Source organism: Eschrichtius robustus, chromosome 16 (genome assembly GCF_028021215.1).
Source record: "Eschrichtius robustus isolate mEscRob2 chromosome 16, mEscRob2.pri, whole genome shotgun sequence".
Taxonomy (NCBI): domain Eukaryota; kingdom Metazoa; phylum Chordata; class Mammalia; order Artiodactyla; family Eschrichtiidae; genus Eschrichtius; species Eschrichtius robustus.
The window spans coordinates 47,780,128-47,803,178 of NC_090839.1; the positions used below are offsets into that span (position 1 = coordinate 47,780,128).

General features: G+C 42.8%; 1 protein-coding gene across 2 annotated transcripts in view; it reads right to left on the reverse strand.

The window, feature by feature from the left end:
- Window positions 1-18,906, reverse strand: part of KIZ (kizuna centrosomal protein) — a 113,963-nt gene extending 95,057 nt beyond the window's left edge. For both annotated transcript variants that reach the window (XM_068524598.1, XM_068524597.1), the window contains exons 1-4: window positions 18,723-18,906; window positions 13,539-13,601; window positions 9,950-10,112; window positions 1,352-1,444 (exon numbers count right to left, since the gene is read on the reverse strand). In XM_068524598.1, coding sequence (XP_068380699.1) covers window positions 1,352-1,444; window positions 9,950-10,112; window positions 13,539-13,601; window positions 18,723-18,889 — 486 coding nt within the window. In that variant the 5' untranslated portion in view covers window positions 18,890-18,906. The remainder of the gene's footprint in view (window positions 1-1,351; window positions 1,445-9,949; window positions 10,113-13,538; window positions 13,602-18,722) is intronic.
- Window positions 18,907-23,051: the final 4,145 nt, after the last annotated feature.

The following is a 23,051-nucleotide window of genomic DNA, read 5'->3' on the forward strand; positions in this document are numbered from 1 at the left end:
AACAGAAAAACTGCCTGAATGTCTCAGAAGTCTATCACATCATACCACATTTGGTGTACATCTAATGGCAGAGAAATCATTTATCATAAAAGGCCTTTTTATATAGGTCAGGGTTGCTGGGGCTTGGTGTTTTGTATCTTACAGTTTAAAGAATGCTCTAAAGTTCTAGGTTTTTTAACTTTTTAATCTCTGGGAAGGAAAACTAAAACTTCCTATAAACTCAGATTAATGCCTGTTAATGCACAGAAAAAAGAACAACTAAAACCTTGCTCCTACTATAAAAACAAAATAGTGTGGCCTCTGTTTCTTTTCTGATAAGAGTCTTAAATACCAAACAGTTAACTGCATAATAACGTTTACTGGCAGCCCGGCAGCCTGCTTAGCAGATATATAAAACAGGTAAAAGGAGAAAAAGTTAATTTCTTGGCTGAATGATTCCATCGGTAGCTATAGGGCAAACCTGAAAGTCTTTTAGTAAAGTAGCAGTTGATTCTTCTATCAATCTGTAGCACACATACTCTTCCAAGGAAAACATTAAATATGAAAATCATATCCCGTTATCATCTGTTGCCAGCTTTCAGCCCAGTAAGCTTTTCTTAATGAATGCTGCAGCCTAAGGAGGAAGCACGCTGTTGGCTTCTCTGAATAATGGAGTGATGCTCCCATTTTTGCTTATTACAATATCGACTGGCTGAGGGGGTTTCACACATAGTCACAAGTGACTACTCTTGCCAGCATGCTCCAAGTTATTACAAGATGTTTTTAGACATTTCATCTAAAAGAGCTTTACTGCTTTTAGTGAAGAAAACATCTATGGTCTTGAGCAGAATCATTTATATGGAGATAGGCGGGAGGATTAGAAGCCTGCATTACGGCAGATACATAGCAGAATTTATTTAAGTATTCCTTGCCATTCTTTTTTGTCTGTTGCTGAGATATGCAATCCTTTCTTTCCACTTTATCTATGAAAAGGTTAAAATGTACAAAATTATGTATACAAAGAAAAGAAGCAAAATGCCACATTTCATTTACTTCTCATTTAAAACATTTCTGGAACTAAGAAAAAGGCAGCTCGAAAGCATTATTTAGAAAAACAAAATTTCACCTACTAACAACACTGAGGTTTTCTTTGGAATCTATCTCTTTTACAGCCACAGTGACTGCCTTTCAGCAAATTTAATTGAATTATACATTAAAGCAATACTCTATAAGCAAATGTCTTTAAATAATCACTCAAAGTTTAATCAGAAAGATCTTTGTAATAAGACGATTTTATTTACAACAGTATCCTAAAAGATGAACACGCCAAAAATCCTCTGTTAACAGAAAGTTTATCATTTTAATTTATTACCTTTTCTCTGTCTTCATCTTTCAGTTCACCTTTTTTTCCCAGGCTATCCTTTGTGAGTAGCTGCATCTTCTTAATTTGAGTCTCATATTCAATCTAAATATAAACAAAGTTTGATTTTGTGGAGGATATTATTACAACTAGCACCTATTTATATTTTTCAGACTTTACAGCATAAAAGGAACAGTAAAGAGAAAGTAAAAACTGATACTGCTGAGAAATTCAATTTATCTTAGAAAACAGACAATTTCACAAACAACACATCAAAAGCTGAATTCTATAAAATGTTACATGTTTTAAATAAAATAACATTTGATGGATTTTCACTTAGTCCTTCATCAATCTAGGAAATAAAACCTTGATATATTAAGCTATCATGAAAAATCCAGTTACTTTATCATGAAAGTTACACATTTGATGGTGCTTCTTCTGAAAAGTTCTGTCCTAAAAAAAGAAAGAGAAAGCAATCCTACTGATTTCTTATCTGTATGGTATCCACATAATATCATGGTCCTACTTGTCACAGCAACTGAGTATATTATTTGCTAGATCATCAACTGGAAACAAACTCCATTTTTTACGGATACAAATACACTGTAGATGTCAATGATCAGCACCATAGGCATCAAGTTTGCTCTCGTGCTAATAACTCATAAAGATGTCTGCGTCATTACCACACTATAACTGATGAAAGTGATTCCATCATAAAACGACTTTTTCTTAAAAGCAACGCATAAAAAGCACTTTGATTCATATGTTAGTAAGTAAAGCCTTAAAAAGTCTCTGCTTGTGGTCCATCACAGATAAGTATCAGAACATTTTCTAAATGAGGCAGTGATGTACTGCAATTGGAAACACACCTATAAGATAACCAAATTAGAAAACTGTTTTCTTAGTTCTCAGTCTGAACATAAAATAGGCCCAAACTTTTGTTTTGACACACAAAAAGTGAACAGACGATAATAACCAAACTTGACTTGTCTCCCTCAAACTATCTTAAAAGGTATTATATGCTGCCCCATTTTTAATATCAGTTAAGCTGGGATTTCTTTTTTCTCTATCAGAATGCTATTAACACAGTAGATTGGCAGTAATGACATAAATAGAGCCCTAATTAAATCAAAGTTTCATAAGGCCAGTAAAAATGACAAAACAAGCCAAGAAAAGATAAAGAAAGAAGGCAATTAAGAAAATACAATTTACATCTCTCTGTTCTATATCTACTCCTTTGAACTCAACAGATATTCAATTTTTAACCCCAAGAGCTTTAAACAGGCACACTCTACAAATTCCAAGAGAAAATACCTTTAAAAAGAGATGAGGGGTGATTTACAAAATAAACAGAGGTTTATTAAATAATAAACCTTAAGCAAAAATTCTTTGTTCCTGTGGCTACAAATGTTTTCTTATGCTCTTTGAGATCAGTTATAAACATGCAACAGGCATTGTACCTGATTTCCTCATTATGGGATCATTTCAGAGCCACAACTCCCAAAGTCAGAGCACTTTCTCATGGAAATATAAGAGTATTATTCAATTCATTTTACCGAAGCAAAAAAGTGCTAACTGCTTCAGGACTTCATAAAGAACAGCAGGGAAAGTATCGTCAAGAGTCCAATGCAGGGTGACTTCCCTGGTGATCCAGTGGTTGAGAATCTGTCTTGCAATACAGGGAACGCTGGTTGGATCCCTGGTGGGGCAACTAAGATCCCATATGCCGCGGGGCAACTAAGCCTGAGCACCACAACTACTGAGCCCTCGCGCTCTGAAGCCCGCGTGCTGTAACTAATGAGCCCACACGCTCTGGAGCCCGCACGCCACAGCTAGAGAGAAGCCCACTCACCACAATGAAGAGCCACGTGCTGCAAAAAAAAAAATTATAAAAAAAAAAAGAGTCCAATGCAGATTGTTCTCAATGCATCTGAAACATCTGAACTGTAGCTACTCTTCCAAATTAATGATGCAAATAAACACTGTACAATGTATTTGAAATTTTACAAGTTACTATGATAAATTGATAATCGACACAAACTGTTAACTCTGCATGACCTAGGACCGTGGGTTTGCACCTACAACTGTCTTTGCTCTCCTTCTTTGCCTTTTATTTATATATACAGTACTTGGTCATTATACATCCAATCCACCTCCTGAACACTGGAGAGCAGGGACTCTCAACCCACAGGGCTCCCCAGTTCTACTTCCTCCTTTATCTGCTTTTAAACAAAGGGTTATATTATGTTTAAAAGCTTTTTTTTTTTTTAAAGTTTGGGAAACATTGCATAGATGAATCTCTCCAAGACTTTCCAGCTAAAAATGCCTGATGAAGCAGTAGAACATGTGTCCTCGTGTACATCTAGTTCTCTGACCATCAGTCTTTCAAGTCTTATTCCCTATTTCTTCTCTGAATCAGGTCCCATGGGCCTCTTCTATCTCCACAATACAGGAGGGCTTGCACTGCATCCTTTCTCTTGGGTGCAGCCTCAGGTCCCTGTTCCCTTCTTGCCACGTGGCCTAGATTCCTCACAGTCAAAGTTGCTGCTTCAGAGGCCAAACGACTCACGCCTCAGTAGCATCTGCTGGCCTAGAGCCTCTCTAAGGACAATCCTCTCATCTCCCAATCAGGAACTTGCTCTGTCCTGTACTGCTTCACAGCACTGGACTTGCTGCTGCCCACCTAAATTTAGGAGGCCTTTCCTACTCACTTCCTTACTCTGCACAGCTGATTCATTTCAGCTCAACTAATGAAATCTGCTGACGGTAATCTGGGGTCGTAGGGAGAGGAGGTGGAGGTCCTGGCATGTCTGGGATCTCTCTATACTCACAACGCGCCCCAGTGTTCATTGTTTCCTTCTTTTCTCCTGTATCCTTACATTCCTTCAGCTTTCCCTTGTCACATCACCACTTGCCTGAAAGTGCCACTATTACCTTTTTCATAAGCTTCCTTCTTTCACTGGTCTTTGAAATTGTACAGTAATTCTCAGTTACAGAGCTGAATTGACATTGAAGATCAGCTGGCCTGGCCTCCGCACGTTACAGCTGAAGGATGGCTACAGAGAGTTAAATAAACTGATGTGACTCTCAGATGAATATGAGAGATTCACAGTCTTGTTGTTTTTCCCTCTCCTATTTTTTTCCAGTATATGGGCTTCCTCTTAAATGTGGAACTTTTACCAAAAGATATGGAGGAATATTTATTTATTCAACTAGGACATATTAACAGGCAAAAAAATGGGATTTGCTACAGACTTTGTCTTCCAACTATACTCTATTCCAGGAGCCAGAAGGTCATGCTCTGCCCACAGTGGCTGTCACAGTGCTTAGCAGGAACTGAATGAGAGCTCAAAAGATTTGTTCTCTTCAAATTTTATGCCCTATAGGCACATGTAACCTGATGACTGAATTTTCAACAAGATCACATCTTTAAATAATGACATTATGTCTTCAAAATGCCTCTGCTATCAAACACAAATGCTCCTGGGTGGTTTGCCATGGGTCCAATCACACACGTTCATCCTCACATAGTTGTTTACGGTCCATAAGAGAACAAAACAAGAATATGGAAGAATTACTTTTCAGTCAGTGCTTACTGAGCACTTACTATGTGCCACTGAGAGCACTGAAATAGTAAGACAAGGAGCTCACGGTGAGGTGGGGAAACAGACACGCAACAATGACAGTACCATGAAGGAGGTGCTTATGTAGATCATATGACATAGACCTACGGCAGCATAGAGGGAGCGAGGTCTCCTCTATGTCCTCCTAGTCGAAGGACATAGGAGAGAATGTGGTGCATTCAAGGAATTACAAACCGTTCAGCACGTGTGTAGCAGAGAGAGTGCAGACGCGCATGTGTGGGAGATAAAGATGTAGAGGCACGGTGGGAAGACATGGGGTGGAGAGAGAGGGGAAGAGATGGGGGTGTGGAGAAGGGGAGGGGAGATGGCAGGAGGAAGACTGGGATAGGGGAGCAGGGGAGACAGGGGCGAGGGGTGGGGATGGAGGGAGAGGGTGGAAGGGGACAGGGTGGGGAGAGAAAACGTGCACATCTGTAGAGCTGTGTGAGAGGGACAGAGAGAGAAGAGAACTTGTGTGTGGTCAGAAGGCTGAAGCCGTGGGTAGTTGGCAGGCAGAGATCAGCGCCTGGGCTTTGTCCCGAGAAGGCTGCACACTCAAGGATTTCAGGCAGAGGGGAGACATGACCAGATGATGACCCGCTCCCGGCCAGGGACCCTCCCTGAGCCCTGACATGCCAGCCCCAAGCCCAGCACTTGAATGCAGGAGGCCAAAGCAGAGGCTGGCAATGCTCCACACGTGACCGTGGGACCTTTCTCAGTGCTCCTAAGTTCCAGTACCCCTGTCTCCGTGCTTAAGGCCCCTCAGAGCCTGGGGAGGCTGCTCTGCCTACAGGAGCACACGGTTAACCAGCTCCCCACACCTGTGCCCTTCCCCCAGCAGTCCTCGATCAGCGATGCTCAGGAGCCCGGCTATGCGTCTCCCAAATGCTCTGAACCATTTGGTGGAGTTTCCCTGTGGAATTAAGCTCCAGGTGCCGACTGTGGTAGCTGACTTAATACCCCCATTCCGGCCACTCGTCCCTCCCTGTCTCAGCTCCCCACTTGCCTCTCGGCATCCTTGCACTTCCCAGATAAGCCACTTACATCCGAACCCTTGTCTCAGGGTCAGCTTCAGAGAAAAGCCAACCTGAGACAAGAGCAAAGGGCACCTGAGGAAAACTGCTCTAAGGGCCAGCTGGGCCCTTCCACTAAAGCTGCCAAGGTGGGGAGTGTGAGGAGGGAGGGGAAACAGAGGTGAAGTGGGCGGGGTGGGGAGAGGCGGTGAGGGGGCAAGAAGAGGGAGAGAGGGGCACCCTCTTCACAGCACTGGTGATTCTCCTATTTACATTCGTGAACTGAGTTTATTCATCCTCTTTATCCATCTGACAAGTAGCAATATGGCCACAAAACTGTATTTACAAAACTACATGATACATCACTATCCTTATAAAGCCCTGAAAATTATTATAGGCCCCCAAATAAAGTAGTATAATTCATAAAATCAGTTGAAATGGCTTTTAAAAAAAAGTTTTTTAGCCCATTTTAAAAGATTTTAACATTCTACAATTAAGTGGGCCTAGTCTTACAAAGAGGGAGAAATTCACTTAATATAATTTGGGCAAAATCCCCACTTCTCTCACAATGCTTCACCTTGTTTCACTTTCTGGACTTCCACCAGTTAGAAGTTCATTCACACTAACTATACTCTATTCAAGGAAAAACGCCCCGGGCATTTTGGGGTGTGTGGCAAATACACCACGTAGGTGCTCAACCAGAACACCTCTCTCCTAAGACTTCCGTGAGGTGAAGATGTGACACAGGAGTGGGGCAGGATTAAGGGTGACAAGTGGCTCTGGTATTCCTAAGGCCACAACTGGCCGTGGCACAAAGGAAGAGGCAGAAGAAACAGGACGACCCCCACTGCTTGGACACTCCGCTCACTGCACAGCTTGCTGAGTTGGTGGTGTCACGGGCATCACTGGCTGGTTCACAGCCAATGTACAGTTTTCCACGGAACATGTATGTTTCCCAACTGCAGCTACATGACCTGCCCTTTTATGCCATCATCAGATTTTTTAAAAGGCATTCCTTCTCCAAAATTCAAAAAGGAATATCTGTGTCATTTTTTAATGATATTTATGAATAAAGCTTTACATAGTCCTAGAAATACAGTTTATCATTCTTTTCTTGAAAATGGTCCCCTATGCTGATATTCTTTAGTAGCTCATGAGACAAGTTTTTTTTTTTAACATATCATACTATACACAACAAATGCTCTCAGTATTAAAATATTTACAAAGGATGATACTTCCTTTCAAATTCCTCCCTCTCACATTTGGTTATAATGAGAAATCAACAATTAAGTAAAGCATCAATATGAAAATAAGAGGAAGATTTCTATTATTTCCTTTATTCCACTGGGAAGAAGAAATTCCCTGCTTTGTCCACCACTTTTATTTTCTCTTTGAACTCTCTGAAAAGAGGTTTACAATGTTGATAACAATTGCTTTTTGAGCCTTAAGCATTCTACTTGAACACTAGGAGGAAAAATCTGGAGTGCTGTAGCTAAGACTCACTATTGCTTGAGCACATCTAGCCTCCAGATCTTGGTTTCTAAATACCCCTTCCCACCCAAAGGATCCACGGCTCCTCGGATAAGAGGCTAATTCCAAGTCTGAGGCAGGGAAGTATAAGGTAAACCTGGAACATCTTGTCAAAAGGACACAGGAGCCAACTTGAAGAGACTCTCACTGGCAACATTTGGGAGAATGTAAGCAACAAAAGAATAATTACAGTAATTGATAATATAATGACTAAATAAAGATTCACAAGCCCAGAGTGACAATTTAGACAGAGAGAGGGAGAAAAAGAAGAAGGAAAGAAAGCTCTTCTTCATAGAAGAATGCCAGCTTACAAATGTAAAAGCTGAGATCAAATTAGAAAATCACCATTTCACAATCTCCACTATAACTGATTCAGGCATCACTAATGGATCCTAAAACCGCTAGGCAAAAGGCTGTTGAGGAACAAGGTATTCCCAAGATGTCAAGCCAAGTAAAATTATTTACTAATTTACAAAGGGAAAAAAGGTACCTTACAATAGAGAGACCTAGAGGTCACCATGTTAACAAAGGCATCAAACTCAGCCTGGCTCAAACAAGACCACCTGACATCATGGCTCATGAGCCTCCTGACGGGATGCAGTAGAATGTATAACCTCAGCTGTGACTATTTAAATTAATTAAATTTAACACAAAAACTCAGTCCTCAGTGTCACAAGCTACATTTTAAGTGCTCAGTAGCCATGTACGGCTAGTGGCTACTGTATTAGACAGCATCAGTACCGAGACAGAAGGTTTCCATCACCACAAAGTTCTACTGGGCAGCTCTGGCCTAGACCAAATTTCCAGTTTACAGGAAACACAGGGGATGCTACACAAGTTAAATAACGAGTCAAATTCAGAATGTAAGTCATTCTACAAGCAACTGGCCTGGCTTCTTCAAAAAGCCAGTATCATTTAAAAAAAAAACAACAACAAGGAAGACTGGTAGGAAACCAAATTAGATTAAGAGACTAAAAAAGACACAAATGTAATGTGTACCCTAGTTGGCTCCTGGTCTGGAAAAACAGACTTTTGAAGGGAACTGTGGAAACTGAAATACTGGCTGAATATTCAATAATATTATGGAATCATCAGTAATTTTCTTAGGTGTGATAATGGTACGATTATGGAGGAGACTGTCCTTGTTCTTAAGGGATCCACACTCAAGTATTTAGGAGAGAAATGTCATGGGTTCTGCTGCATACTTTCAATGGCTCAGGAAAAAATATACATACACACACACACAGGCAAAGCAAATATAGCAAAATATTTACAACTGTTGCATCTGGTTAGATCATGAGTTGTCTTAGTCCATTTAGGCTGCTGTAATAAAACCGCACTGGCTGGGTGGCTTATAAACAACTGGAATGTATTGCTCACAGTTGTGGAGGCTGGAAGTCCAAGATCAAGATGCCAGCATGGCTGCCTTCTGGTGACAGACCCCTCCTGGTTCAGAGCTACCACCTTCTCATTGTCTCCTCACCTGGTGGAAGGGGCCAGGAGCGCCCTGGAGCCTCTGTTACAAGGCACTAATCCCGTTCATGAGAGCCCCACCCTCATGACTTAAGCACCTCTCAAAGGCCCCACCCACTAATAACATCACTTTTGGAGGTTAGGATTTCAACATATGAATTTGGGCAGGGGAGACACAAACATTCAGACCACAGCATGGATGTTCATTATAATAATTCTTTTCCTGTGTACTTAAAATCTGTACTATACAAGGCTAGGGGAAAACTGTGAGAGGAAAAAAAAGAAAGGGAAGTGCTGAAGCCAACTTCTCCGGTAGCCAGTATGCAGGTGGGTTAAGTTGGGCAAAAGCCCTGAGCAGCACAAATGGTGAGAAACAAGGCGTAGCCCTCCATGCTTGACACAGTTTGTAGAGCAGAAGGTTGCCAGGCAGCCTAAGGGAGTGGGGGCCAGGGTCGGAGAGGGCAGGGAAGGTACAGCTGTTCTGGCTCGCAGAGTCGACGGGCATGAGGGTGAAGTCCTTGGGCCAGTTCTTCTCCCCAGTCTCCTCCCGACACCCAGCCTGCCCAGAACAGAGGGGCTCAGGCCACAGAAAAAGAACCTCTGAAGAAGGAAGCAGGCTCCACAGGGAACCTGACGTTGCTCAAATTCAGTCCTGAGGCCAAGAGATTCCATGTGCCAGGCGCCAGGTCAGGTGTGGCCAGAGGCCGTGCCCATTTAACTACTTGTGCAGAGTAACAAAGTATAGATGCTCCAGTAATTCCTCAACTAAAGTAGAAATCTGAGAAAATGCAATCTCAAGTTCTCTGATCAAAATCTGGCCACATGGTAATTAATTCCCAGAGAAAACTGACAGTTAACTTAAGGGTGAACGACTGAACATCAGTGACTGCCACTGACCAGAAACTTACTGCTCACTAGTCCCAATCTTAGTAAAAAAGGACAAAAGAAAACAGTACAAAATGAGATGTCACCTTCAGTTCTTGCAGCTTCTCTGAACTTGTGGTAAAGTGTCCAACGTGAGCCTGGACCCGCTCAAACCGCTTTAAATATTCTTGGTTTCGAGTACGAGCCTTCTTTTCTGATTCACATATTTCCTTCAGGTATTTCTTTAGTTTTACATACTTCAGCTTAACTCTAGAAGAATAAAAGCAGATTTTTAAACGATGGAGTTAGACTTGAACAACTCTAAGGAGGAGAATTTAACAAAACTGTTAATGAGACAACGTATTCTAAGATATTTTACCCAAACGCTGCAGCCTAAAGGACAGGATGCATATGCATTTTTAGAGAGGAAATTAATGCAGCATCACTGAGGTATCACCTCTAGGCATAACTCTCCTGAGAAATGGATACCAGACCACATTACACCACTCACACGTAAAGATTTATATGGATTTCTTTCTCAAAATTAAGTGTGGTGTCAGGAGCCGTGTCTATGTGGCCCTTTTCAGATGAACAGCCCAATGGCATTCTTTTATGTGACAATTTCAAAACTACCTGCTCATATAAAAATAGAATCAGACTATGCACCACAATCCATAAACATTAAGAAATTTTGAAATTTAAAATGCCCCAAAAGTTCTCATTTAGATATTTAAAATTTTTTTTAGAAACTGCAATAACATACTGTATTATGAAAATATTTTATAACAATATATGGATTGTCACTCTACTCAAATTGTGAAGAAACCTTTGGAGACTCTCATCCAAAATGCAGTATCAAAAGACACAGCGGGCGGCTAGAACTGTGCAGCCCCTCTCCCCTCATTACCAACACTGCTCCTCTCAGCTCTTTCTTCTTCACAAGTATTTAAGTCATAAGAGTACCTGGTATGTAGCATTTCCATTGTTGGCTCAATTAATTATTCAACATTCTCTCATCAAGCAAAAATAAGTTGAAAACTATAAAAATGCTCACCCTCAAAAACAGATTTGCAGAGACGCTGGAGATGTTAAAAATTAATCAACAACACACCTTAAACTCCCACCTCTAAGCCAATAATTTTCAAGAAACTCTTTATCGTGCTAATAATTCTGTGCTTTGATCTTGGTTGGCTGTCCCCATTTTTCCTTCTGAACAAAAAACTCAGGATTGGGTGTACTGCTGCCCATGCCTGCCGTTTTTGACACAAGTGACAGTAACAGAGGTGGAACCCGACATACTTTCCCACGCAGGCACTTGGGGAGGCTGCTGGCTGCGACCAGAGTCCACCTGGAGTGGGTACAATAGGAACCACGCCTTCTCCACCCAAAGTCTAGCTTCACTCCTGCCCTCACGTTAACCCTTGAAGCTGACCACATCAGCAAGTTATCTAGCCCTCCATGCAGTCATTCATACAGTCAGCACTCTGCATACGAAAGCCATGCAGCTTGGGACAACAGGGAAACAAAACTTAGATACACACAATATAGTGTGATGGCTGCTATGAGGGCAACTGCGAGGGACTCTTAAAGACTGGGCAATCTGACCTAGCTGAAGGGGCCCAGGAGGCCTTCCCAGTGGAAATTATTTTTCAGCTGAGACATGAAGGATGAATTAACAGTTAACCCAAAATTGGGGAAAGCAAGAGTGAGAAGATGAGGGGAAAACATTCCGGCAGAGGAGAGAGCATGTTGGAAAGCTCAGAGGCAATAAATAAGAATAACAGTGATACTGACAAAAAATGGTCATAAACAATAAATTATTGACTCTTACTCTGGGTCAGACCCTGCTTTAAGGCTCTATTAAGTTCTCATAACTATCTCCATCCCCATTTGACAGATGAAGAAACAGAAGCACAGAATACTGAAGTTACTGTCCCATGGCTGCCTGGCTAAGTGCTGGCAGGGCTGAGACTAAACAGAGGCACCTGGCAAGAGAGTCTACCTGCTTCACTATACAAAACCTTGTCACGTTCCAGAAACCGAGGATTCAGTCCATACAGAATTTTAGGGAGAGGCTGGCAAGAGATGGTAATGATGAAAACTAAACAGGGGCAGATAATAGAGGCTCTGGTACACCACCACACCACCTCACCTCCTCCTGGCCCAGCTGTTCTTCCTGCAGCCATGGCTGCAGCAACCTGGCAGCACCTGCATCCGCCGCCCCTGGTATCTTGCTTTCCCGGGGCTGCTTTTCTGAATTTGCAGCGGGGAAAGCCTGGAGGTGCGGAGGAGTCAACACCTCCTGGGATGGCCTCGACCAATGGGGGTCAGGAACCGATAGGTAAAGAGCCCCCTCTTCCTTCTCTTGAGTGGACACTTGGGAGGAGCAGAGAGATGGAGCCGCAGGTGCCCACAGCAGTTACCAGCTCCTACTCCATTCTTCCCAGCCCTTTATGTGACCACTTCCTAAAATAAACGACCACCTACACACTAACCCTTGTCTCAGACTCTGCCTTCTGGGGGAACCAGGTTGAGGCAGCCATGTTAGATGGTTTGGATTTTATCCTACGGGCAAAGAAAGCGTATTTTTAGCAAACCATACCCTCTGTCTTCCAGGAAACAAGAGACTGAGAGAGGGGAACAAATTCAGCCAGCCGAAGCTTGGCTCTCATCTCACCCGGCCTACCGCCATTATGCCGGGAAGCCACCCGAGAACAGGCTGTAGGAAGAGTCTATGCCCTGTCTTCTGTCCCTGTAGTCAGGGGCTAGAAAAATGGCAACCGCCACGATCCGCTCAGACTTGGGCCCACTTCTGAGGCCACAGCATCCACATCACTGCTATTTCTTCCACTGTCTTGCTGACTCTTCCTGTCTCTTTTGGAGCCGCTAGAAACACATGGCTGTCTACTCTGAGGTAGCTTTGGAAGTATGGACACTAAACAAAGCGAAAGAATAATTTTGAAGATGAGGAAACATGGACCTGATGGGTGCTTTGGTTTTAAAGTATTCTTGGCTTCTCTCTCTTCTGGATGAGATGTTTTCATTTCTCACTCGTACTATGAAGTGGATACGTCACAAACTTAACTCTATCACAGCCAGAAAACTTTCCTATGAATAATATTGGCGGTTACACCATATATTTGGCTTAAGGATAAAGTTCAGTTTCCTTAAAATATAATTAAAAATATTAAAAGTTTGCTCTTAATGTTAGAGTAAGTAGCTTAAAAAGGATAATATGTATATTATCCACTGCTCAGAATAATTTTAACATTCATTGTCATACACCCATGAACAAATGAGACACCACGTAACCCTGCCTACAACAGTTTGTTGAAAGGTCAGCTATAATAATTATGACTTAATCATTCACAGATTCAATGTGTTTAAATTGTGACCAAAAAGATAAGTAAGACTATAATGTGTCTTATTCTTAAGTTTTTTCAGCAAAAGATTCCTGAAATAACACAAATATCAAATAATGAAAATACAATAATTTTTATCTTATACTTTGATCAAATTTATTCTTACACTTAATAGTGATTATATTAAATTGCAGTGTTTACTTGAAACGATTACACATTAGAAATAAGGAACGGCAACAGGACTACAACTATGGTATTTGTAACACATATTGATATTAGGGTTAAATTTTGATTAATATAGGCAAATTGGTTTTAAAACTTTGTCATATCTTACCTATATGTATCAGATTGATTATATTCATAGAGTTTCCCTTCCAGGTCCAATCTCTTCTTTTCACTATAATACAGAAAGAAAATATTTTATGAATAAATTACACTGATCAGTAACAGGCAGGCAGATTTAGAACACGATCTCCTTTGTGAGAATGCTTCTCTGGTCTAAGAAGCAGAAAATGTCAGCTGCATTTGAAACTCAAGACACAAAAGTCCTTAGCAGTCACTAGGGAAGCAAAAAGGACACCAATATGAAGCAAAAAGAACAAGATTCTCGAAGTAAATGGGGAAACGTAGTGAGAAAAGGCTGGGAAGCAGGTTCATTCATTCAGCAAGTATTATTTATTGGGTGCAGTGGTGAGCCAGGCTCTGCTCTAGGTGAAGACTGACCAGGTAAATGAGCCAACGAAGGTCCCTGCCCTCAGGCAGTGACATTCAAGGGGGAAGGGCAGACAATAAACAAGATAAATATGCAAAATACAACATGGCCAGCATCTCTGAGAACAATGGGGGTTCCACACACAAGGCTTCCATAAATCCATCCTGGACTGAAGGCTGGGGGCTCGCTCTGCTCCCAACCAGACAGGCCTGGGCAGGGCCACGTGGCTGAGTTAGGAAGAGATCTCTGAGAAGCAGAGTTGGCCTCACTCACATCTGGGGGAGACCAAGTCCCCTGACACCACTACTTGGAACTGAAGGCATTTCCTTTTATAACTTGATAACATCGCCATGATTCGTCACTGACTGCTAGTCCCCGGAGGTACCGCCAGTAAAGACTTAGCTTGTGATGTTCAGGTAAGCGCTGGCAGGAAGCTAGAGGACAGAGCTGACATGCCCACCCGCACACCCAGCCTGGGCAAGAAGCAGGGGAAACTGGGCAGCAGAAAAGGTGGCAGCAGCCAAAACCAAGGGGCTAGAGGGTAAAACTGCTGAACAGGAAGCCATCCCAGTCTCAAAAAGAGCCCTTGGGAGGTTTAACTACAGACGGCTCTGCTCAAAGACCACCAAAGTACAAGCTTCAACGGAAGTCAAACTGGTAATCTAAGTTAACATTAACTAACCAAGGCCGAAAGAGAAATCACATAATGTCTAAGAGAAAAATGCTAAAAAAAAAAAAAAAGACTGTGAATCAAAGGAGTCCAGCAGAGGATGGGCGCTCAGGCTGGCCTCCTGAGGGAAAGGGCCGAGGCCATGTCCACTTGGGAGCCCTTAATTATTAGCTTCTGTTTTCCTTCAGTCATTTTTTTCCTTTAAAAAAAACCCCCAAAGTTACACTGTTAGCTATATTATAGGTTCAGTAAATTTTTCTCCTTAGTGTAATCTAGAATGGAAACCACTATTTAACCGAAATTCTTTTACAGGGAAAATGGTGTCCAAAATCCAAACACCTAGTCTTTGCTTGGGGAACACAATCCATTCCTTGGTTGGGGTGTGCCTATGTTTAAACAAGAAAAAAATTACAGAATCACAAATTTTTAAATTAGTAGCTTCACAAAGATCTTTACTTTCTCATTAAGAAGACTGGACTTGGAAGAGAAGTGAAGGAAATGTGATATAACTGCTTCCCTGTTAGAAATATTTCTTCCCCTTCTAAGGTTTCATGATCAATATGATAATGAAGAGTGATTGACCGGACAGTGTAAGCAATTTGCCGTTAAATTAGGGGGACAGAAAGACCCTTAAATGCAGTTGTGACCTTGCCCCTGATGTCATGCTTCACTTCTGTGGTATTCCTGCCAAGAAAACATGATCATTGTCTGGTCATGAGGAACCATCAGACAGACCCAGCTTGAGGATCACCCTCTGGGATGAGAGCTTTATTCTATGAAACTGTCAGGAACACGAAAGACAGGGTAGGACGGAGGAATGGTTCCAGACTGGGAGAGAATGGAGAGACATGGCAACACGGGTTCACAGGTGGGTCCTGGACCAGAAAAGAAAAAAGTGTTAGGAGAGTTGGTGAACTGTGACTGGGGCCTGTGGACTGGTGTATCAATGTTAGTTTCCTGATTAGAAGGGTTACATAGCGATCATGTAAGGGACATCATATCTGCAATTCTCAAATGGTTCAAAGAAGTCTCATGCTTTTACATAGACAGGCAGAGAGACAGACAGAAAGGGAAAAAGAAAATGATAAAATGTTAAGGAGTTGAGGAATCTGGGTGAGGGGAATATTCGAGGTCTTTGTCCTATTCTTGCAACTTTTCTGTAAGCTTGAACTTTTTTCAAAATAATTTTAAAAATTCGCCCATGACCTCGAACGAAAAAGGACCACCATCTTCATGGGAATCCATCACCTCCCAAGCAGAAAGTTCTTTTCAATAATGAATGTAAAACTTCCTTGTTCCTGCTCTGTCTTCAGTACATACAGACGTCCACTGGTCATACTTCTCTACTGCGACCCTTCAAACACTGAAAAATCACAAACACCTCTTGGCCTTCTAATTCCAGGCAAAATGATGCTGATCTCATTAACTCTTCTTCACAGGCCCATTTTCTAAACACATCCAAGCTGCAGTGCCCCCAACACTGACTTTCGTATCTATTTTACATTCAAGACTTAAAATAAGATATTTACCCCAATAAAAAGCCAGAGAAAGGCTTATTGGGAGGATCATCTTAGAACTGCTGCATCTTAAATCTCTATTTCAGAATCTTTAAACACCCAGCCCTGAGATGTGTATCCATAGGCCCCGGTTTCAATCACCTGCACCTCTGACCTGGGCCTTTCAAAGTTTTACACAGCTGGGTGGTCCTTAAAGTACAGCCACAGGGTTTAGTTTTCTCCTTCTAAGCTGCTTATTATTCTATTTTTGTCTCAATACCATCTTCAACTTTACTCAACTAATATCTCAGCATCAATTTCTGGACTATTATGATATCTCACTCTGAATCAATATTGGCATTGAAAAAACTGGGGCTGGTTAATGGGCCTTTTCAAGGGATGTTTTTATATAATTTTAAGAGTCGATTCCACTTTCATGTTACTACCATGCTTGTGGCACTAAACACACTGTAACGAGTCACTCCATCAGGCTCTTTTAGATTCAGTGACTGGCTTTTGCCATGATGCAGAGAAAACACTGTATACAAAAAAGAAAAAATTCAGAATATAAAATTACATCTATGTGTGAGTATGGCTAAGACAATTTGGGTTAGAAATACACCACGTACAAGCGGAGGGCCCAGTTATTAGACCAGCTAACATTGCAATAACCCCACCTCTAAGAGGACTGAGAAAGGGCAAGTTGTTTTTCTCTACCATTCCCAGGACATTTTCAGACTGACAAATCAGCTGTGACTACCCAGGGTTGCAGCCTTTAAAATGACTCTAGAGTTTTAAGGAAAAAAAGGTCCTTATGGTCACGGGGATTGGTCATACAAACAAACAGGTACATACAAACACTCAGATGGGATACAGACGATAATATTCATTGCTTGTTGCTTTGCAAAACTAACAGCTTTCAATTTTTTTTTACTTTAAGGCTCATTGCTCTACTAGAGATAAAAATCTGTGGCCTTACTTTACATAGTATTCAAGGCCCCACATTTCTGGTGATGAAGGCAGGTCAGGGGAGCTGAATGACCCGCTCAAGGTCACACAACTGTTGGAGGACTAGAACCTAGGTTTCTACAGTTGTCCTGCAGTTTTCTTTGCATCCGAAGTTATTTGCCTCTGTACTTATTAACTATGCATTGGAGTTAGTTATGGACTTTTAAAATGAAAAATGAATACACACAGTAACAAATTTGTACTGACTTAAAACTGAAACAAACCTCCAAATGCAGAACCATCAATAGGCTGTAAAATTTGACTCAAATTCCTTATATAATTTCAACAGCCTCACCTTGTTTAACAGTGAAAGCATTAAGTGTTAGACATAACATGAGTAACAATCATTACACAGAAATTATACCATAAGGACTATAAACAGCCAGGTGTTCCTAGCACAGGAAGCAAAAATGATAACTCACAATTAACTTAGTTTTTTTTTAAAACATGCCATTTGAACCAGTAACATTTTAAAATTAGAACTTGGGTTAAGAAATATAGATAACTAAAGGCCTGGGGTAACTAAGCCACTCTTTTAGCAGAACACAGAGCACTTTAAGTGTACCAAAGCACAGAGCACTGTCTTGTCTCTTAATGAAGGCACTGCAGGAAGTGATTTTTTTTTTTTTAAGTTGGAGGTGAGGTGAGTGGGTGGGTGAGTAGTGGTATGTCAGAAAGAAAACAGGATGTAGAGAAGGGTTCAGAGGTAAATACAGTGAGAATGATTAAGGAGGCCTCTTGTAGATGCTCTATAAATATTTAACAAGAATTAAATCTAGCATAGGTTGAATATAATTCCTTTTCAAAACCAGTAACTTCTGCCTTTACCTTCCATGTAATTACTGCCAGTTTAGAATCATCACACACAGCTCTCCTCACTAAAATGATTTTGTAACTTTTAACACTCATTAAACGTTGTTTATCAAGAGATCCAAAAATCTATTTCCTTTCTTGTCAACTAATGAGATTTCCAACTCCAATTAATTTAGCAGCTGAATAATAGTTTCAACAACCTATCTTTTATGTAGTTATTTATAGTAAATTGCTTTATAATTTTCTCCCTTTATGTGATCAAGCTGTTTCTCAGTGGTTCTCATCTTTCATGTCTTAATCAAGGTATCATGAAACCTCTGAAAGCTGGACTTCTCCCGCTGTAAATGTCATCCCTTCTCTGGAAATCTGGCCCCACAAAAAAAGTCCCCTGCATTTAAACAGGGCACATGTTTGACGAACACACACACTCACTCTCCCGCCTGCGCTCCTGGACCTGTCATCACTGATGCAGCCCAGCTGTCAGGGTGGGATGACAATGTGAAAAGCCCGGGAGGGGGCGTGTGGAAGGGGACTAGAGAAATACACGGGGCTGGATTGAGAGTGACAGGCAGGAGACTCCCGCTCTCACTTCTGGGCACATTCAGTGACACGGCCGCACGCTCCCGCGGGATACTGCCCATAAGGAGGTGTCTCTGGTACGTCCTCCAGGCCCCTCCGGGAGCTCGAGGTGGGGCGTCGCAGGACTGGGCACGGGCCCAGGGGAACCGCGGGCGGGGGCAGCGGGAAGGAACAGGGGGCAGGTCTCCGGCGGACCCTCGGGCCGGCCGACTCCCCGCCCCCGCCCCGGGTAGGCCGTACCTGTCCCGCAGCCCGTGCTGGAGGCGGCCCAGCCTTTCGTAGTAGTCGGGGCTCGCCAGGGGCGCGGACGGCGCGGAGGCCCGGTGCATTCCGCCGCCGCAACCACTCCTCACAGCCTCCGGGCGGCCGGCCGGGGCCCGAGTTGTCCGAGGCAACGGCCCCACCATGCACCGCGGGTAGACACTGCGCCCCGACGCCGCACGGGGTGGGGCGGGGCGCCGTGGAGGGGCGGGGGCACGGCGCCGTGAGGGGTGGGGCAACTTCCTGAGGTCATGGCGCCATGGAGGGGCGGGGAGGAGGCGGGGCAGACGGCTAGGAGGGGCGGGGCGCCATGGGAGAGGGCGGGGTGCACGTCGGCGACGAAGAGGCGGCGTTGCGAGTAAGTGCTCAAGCCTCTTTGCTTCGAGACTGGTGTCTTCCTGTACCCTAACCGTTCGGAGTTCTCGTGGGAGAGGCCCTGGCCCTCCTTCGGGCTGGGCCCTTCTCTGAGAGGCAGGTCTGAAGCCGACCCCGTGATCCCCGCCCCCTGGCTAGAGGATGGGGGCTGGGCGGGAGTAATCACGTAATCATTTTTGTCTTTGGCATCAAACTGCTTTAACTTTACCAGGTGCATTCTCTCCTTCCTTCCCTTCTTCCCAGTATTTGCTGAGTGCTGGGCACAGTGCTGTTTGTTTTCCTACCGGCGCTTAAAAGCAAAACAAAACACAAAAAAGACAAAATCCTCAGTCCTAAGCAGCTATGCTCAACCCTGATAGTAGACCCCGTTACTTGAAAGCCCGTGCTGACCCTGAGGCTGTGGCTAAGGCTGCAGGTCACATTGCTGGCTGGTGAAGCGGGGGAAGTTGCCAGCAAGTTGCTTGCAAAGCTGACATTTGTGCAGACAGAGCTTGGTGGACAAACGCCCTGTACAATACTTCATCAGGGACTCTGGAGCCCGCTGCCTGAGCTCCAATCCCTTCTTCCACTGCCCAAATGTGTGACCACGTACAAATCACCCTCTTTACCCCCAGGGTTCCTCATATGTAAAACTGGGAGGCTGTTACTACAGGACCCACCTATGTCGTTTCTATAATGATGAGATTCATTAATGTGTGTGTTTAGAAGGGGTCCCAGCACATAGGAAGAAGCATCAGTTTTTATCATCATCATCATCACCAACTTGGGGGAAAAGCTTTCTGAAGAACCATAACTGTATTCTAAAACCCACAGGGCAGGAAAAAAGAAACTATAGAATTTCTTTAGTCCCTTATTCTTCACTTCTTTTGTTTTTTCGCTGTCATTAATTTCACTTACTTGTGTGACAAACTAGGAAATAGATCATCAGCAAGAGAGATGGGCCATTCAAAGGTCTGCAGTGTAAAATGATGATGTTATCCAGCCTTCTCTTCACATTTGCTAGGTCCAGGGCAAGAGGATGAATGGAGACCCTCATGCCATCTGTCGAAATATTAAACAATTTTAAATCAAGATGACAAATTGTAGATAAAGTATGGTGCCTCCTACCTTGACCAATGTGCCTTCATAAAAGGGGAGAATTCATACAGGGGAATTTAGTTCTCTGACTCCTTACCCAGCCCTACCGGCCCCCATCCCAGTATCCCCCTCCCCCATACCAGTCCACAAGTCCTAGCTCTGTCCTCATCCCCACCTCAGCCTCTTCTTGGCCACTTCTCAGGCTGAAGGGTAAGCACACCAGTGATGGTCACCCTAGCAAGAAGGACCCGGGAAAGAGGTCTTTAAAGGCCTTTGAAAGGTGCTTAGGCCCCTTTGACCAGGCGATGTCAGGGTGATGGACACCTGGAGTGTGTCCTAGAAGGATGTGTGTGTGTGTGTGTGTGTGTGTGTGTGTGTGTGTGTGTGTGTGTGAGACCTCCAGGCAGGCATGTCCCCTGGCCCTGGGGCCTCCTTGCCTTGTATGGAGTGGCATGGCCAGACAAAGTCCAGAACAGGCTCTGTAACATATAGAAGCCCAGGTAGGGCCTCTTGCCTGAATCTAAGGGTAGTACTGATGTTACTTTTATTTAGTTGTCATATCACATTATACCAAGTTGATCCCGTGGTAGTGAGCAAAGGTTTGCTTACTGATTTTAGTGCAAACAATATTTTACTACAACCCTGGCCAAAAAAATGCATGTATGGTGATATTTTATTTAGGACCATCCCTACTCATATTAGTTTTTTAAGGAAAAAAATCCCCAATTAATATAACTAATTATTTTCAGCAAATACACAGAGTAAGCAGACGAGGCAGTCATTTAGCATCCCAAATTTTTATTCGGCCATTTTAGGAGAGTCTAAAATTAAATATAATTAAGCAGTAAATAGATAATTCAAAATAATTATAATCTGCATTCTTTGGTTGATTTATTAATGACATATGGCAAATCTAGATGCAGGATCCATTTATTAACAGTAACACCTAGCAAATTAAATGAATATTTCTAGAGTATTTATGCTAAAATTATGCGTTCTCAATGGTGACAGACTTTTAATAAATTCAGAGTTCTTCACTTTGAATACTTAATTTGCTGGTGCACTCTCCTTTAACATTGTTCTTAAATCCCCTTATATTAGCAGAGTTGATTCCTGTAAGCAGCTCTGCTTTCAGCTCACCTGGACCACAGGCCATCAAGTCTTCCTAGATGGGCAAGGTTTCTTTTAAGCCAAAGAATGTCTTGGCTGGAAGTTAGTTAAGGAATGTAGCCTCACTCCCTTATTTTTTAGAGGAGGAAAAGGGTTCAGGGCAGACAAGGGACTTGGCTAAGGTCATACAACCAGTCATACAACTGTGTAATATTAATGAGCCTAGTTCCAAAGATAGGTCCCTAATAGCCCCATTAAGCAAACAGCAAGAAAAGCCAGTGTTTCATCCCGGTAGTCGTATGGATCTTAGGGTGACCCCTATGAAGTTGCTGTTTTTGTAGCTCTAAAACAGTTGAATTAATGGATGGAAAATTGATTTTGGAAATATGTTGAAATTAGCATTTTACAAAAATGTGAACACCATGCGATTTAAAAATTAAATTCTGTGTATATGAGTCAATAACTGCTTGGATATTATATTAGTTTCCTAGGGCTGCCATGATAGAGTACCACAAACCGGGTGGCTTAAACAACAGAAATTTATTGTCTCATAGCTCTGGAGGTCAAAAGTCTGAGATCAAGGTGTTGGCAGGATTGGTTCCTTCTGAGAGCAGTGAGGAAGAATCTATTGCATGCCTCTCCTCTAGCTTCTGGTGGCTTGCTGGCCATCTTTTGCATTCCTTGGCTTTGTAGATGCCTCACTCAATCCCTGCCTTTATCTTCACATGGCATTCCCCCTGTGTGCATGTATGTCTCCAAATTTCCCCTTTTATAAGGACACCAGTCGTATTGGATTAGGGGTCCACCTTCCTCCAGTATGACCTCATCTTAACTAATTAGATCTGCAATGACCCTGCTTCCAAAGAAGGTCACACTCTGAGGTACTGGGAGTTAGGACTTCAACATGTGAATTGGGGGAGTTTGCGGGGGCTACACAATTCATCCTATAACAGACATGAACACAGGAAAGTATTTCATTTTGCAATTACTACGCGGTTTGTAGGTAGAGCTGACTCAAAAGTAGAATGTGGGGGAAAGGCCGTGACATCCCATGTATATGTGTATGTAGCCCCACCTGCCACTGAGCGTCTACACTAGTGTAAGCATTTACTGCCTCATTTAAACCCCATGAGAGTCCTCTGAGGGCCCTGCAAGTTTAAGCAACTGGCCTAAGATCACACTGCCAGTGTGTTCTTGGCCAGTTAGTGGTAGTGTTGGAATTCAAACAGACTTTTTCCAATTCCCAAGTCCGTCCTTTCTTAGCCTCCATTCTATATGGCCTTGAAACTCATCATTTGATAGTTACTGATATTTTTAATTTTCCTTGTATGAGACGTGTAAACATATATACTGTGTGACCCAGAAGGGTTTTTACATATACATAGTTCATTGTTTGGGGAAATAGTATCCCTTGACCTAGGAATGCTTTTGTTCTACATGCTGTGATACAGCATTTTGTGTTCACCATTCTGTTAATTTTCCTCCTTGGCCCTTGGAAAGACTACATTTTTAGCAGTGAGATGGGTCTGTTTGACCCAGGCTGGGCAATAAAATGTGAGCAGAAATGATGCAGCCACTTCCAGACCTGGCCCCTGAACATCCTGTACTGTCTTCCCCACTCTTCCCCACTTTTCATTAGGTGGCCAGCTGGATGCAGAGGACCCAGTGGAGAACTCTGAGGCCCTGGAAGAAGAGTGAATGGCTGTAAAGAGTACAAGACTGTAACCTGGGCAAGCTATAAACCTT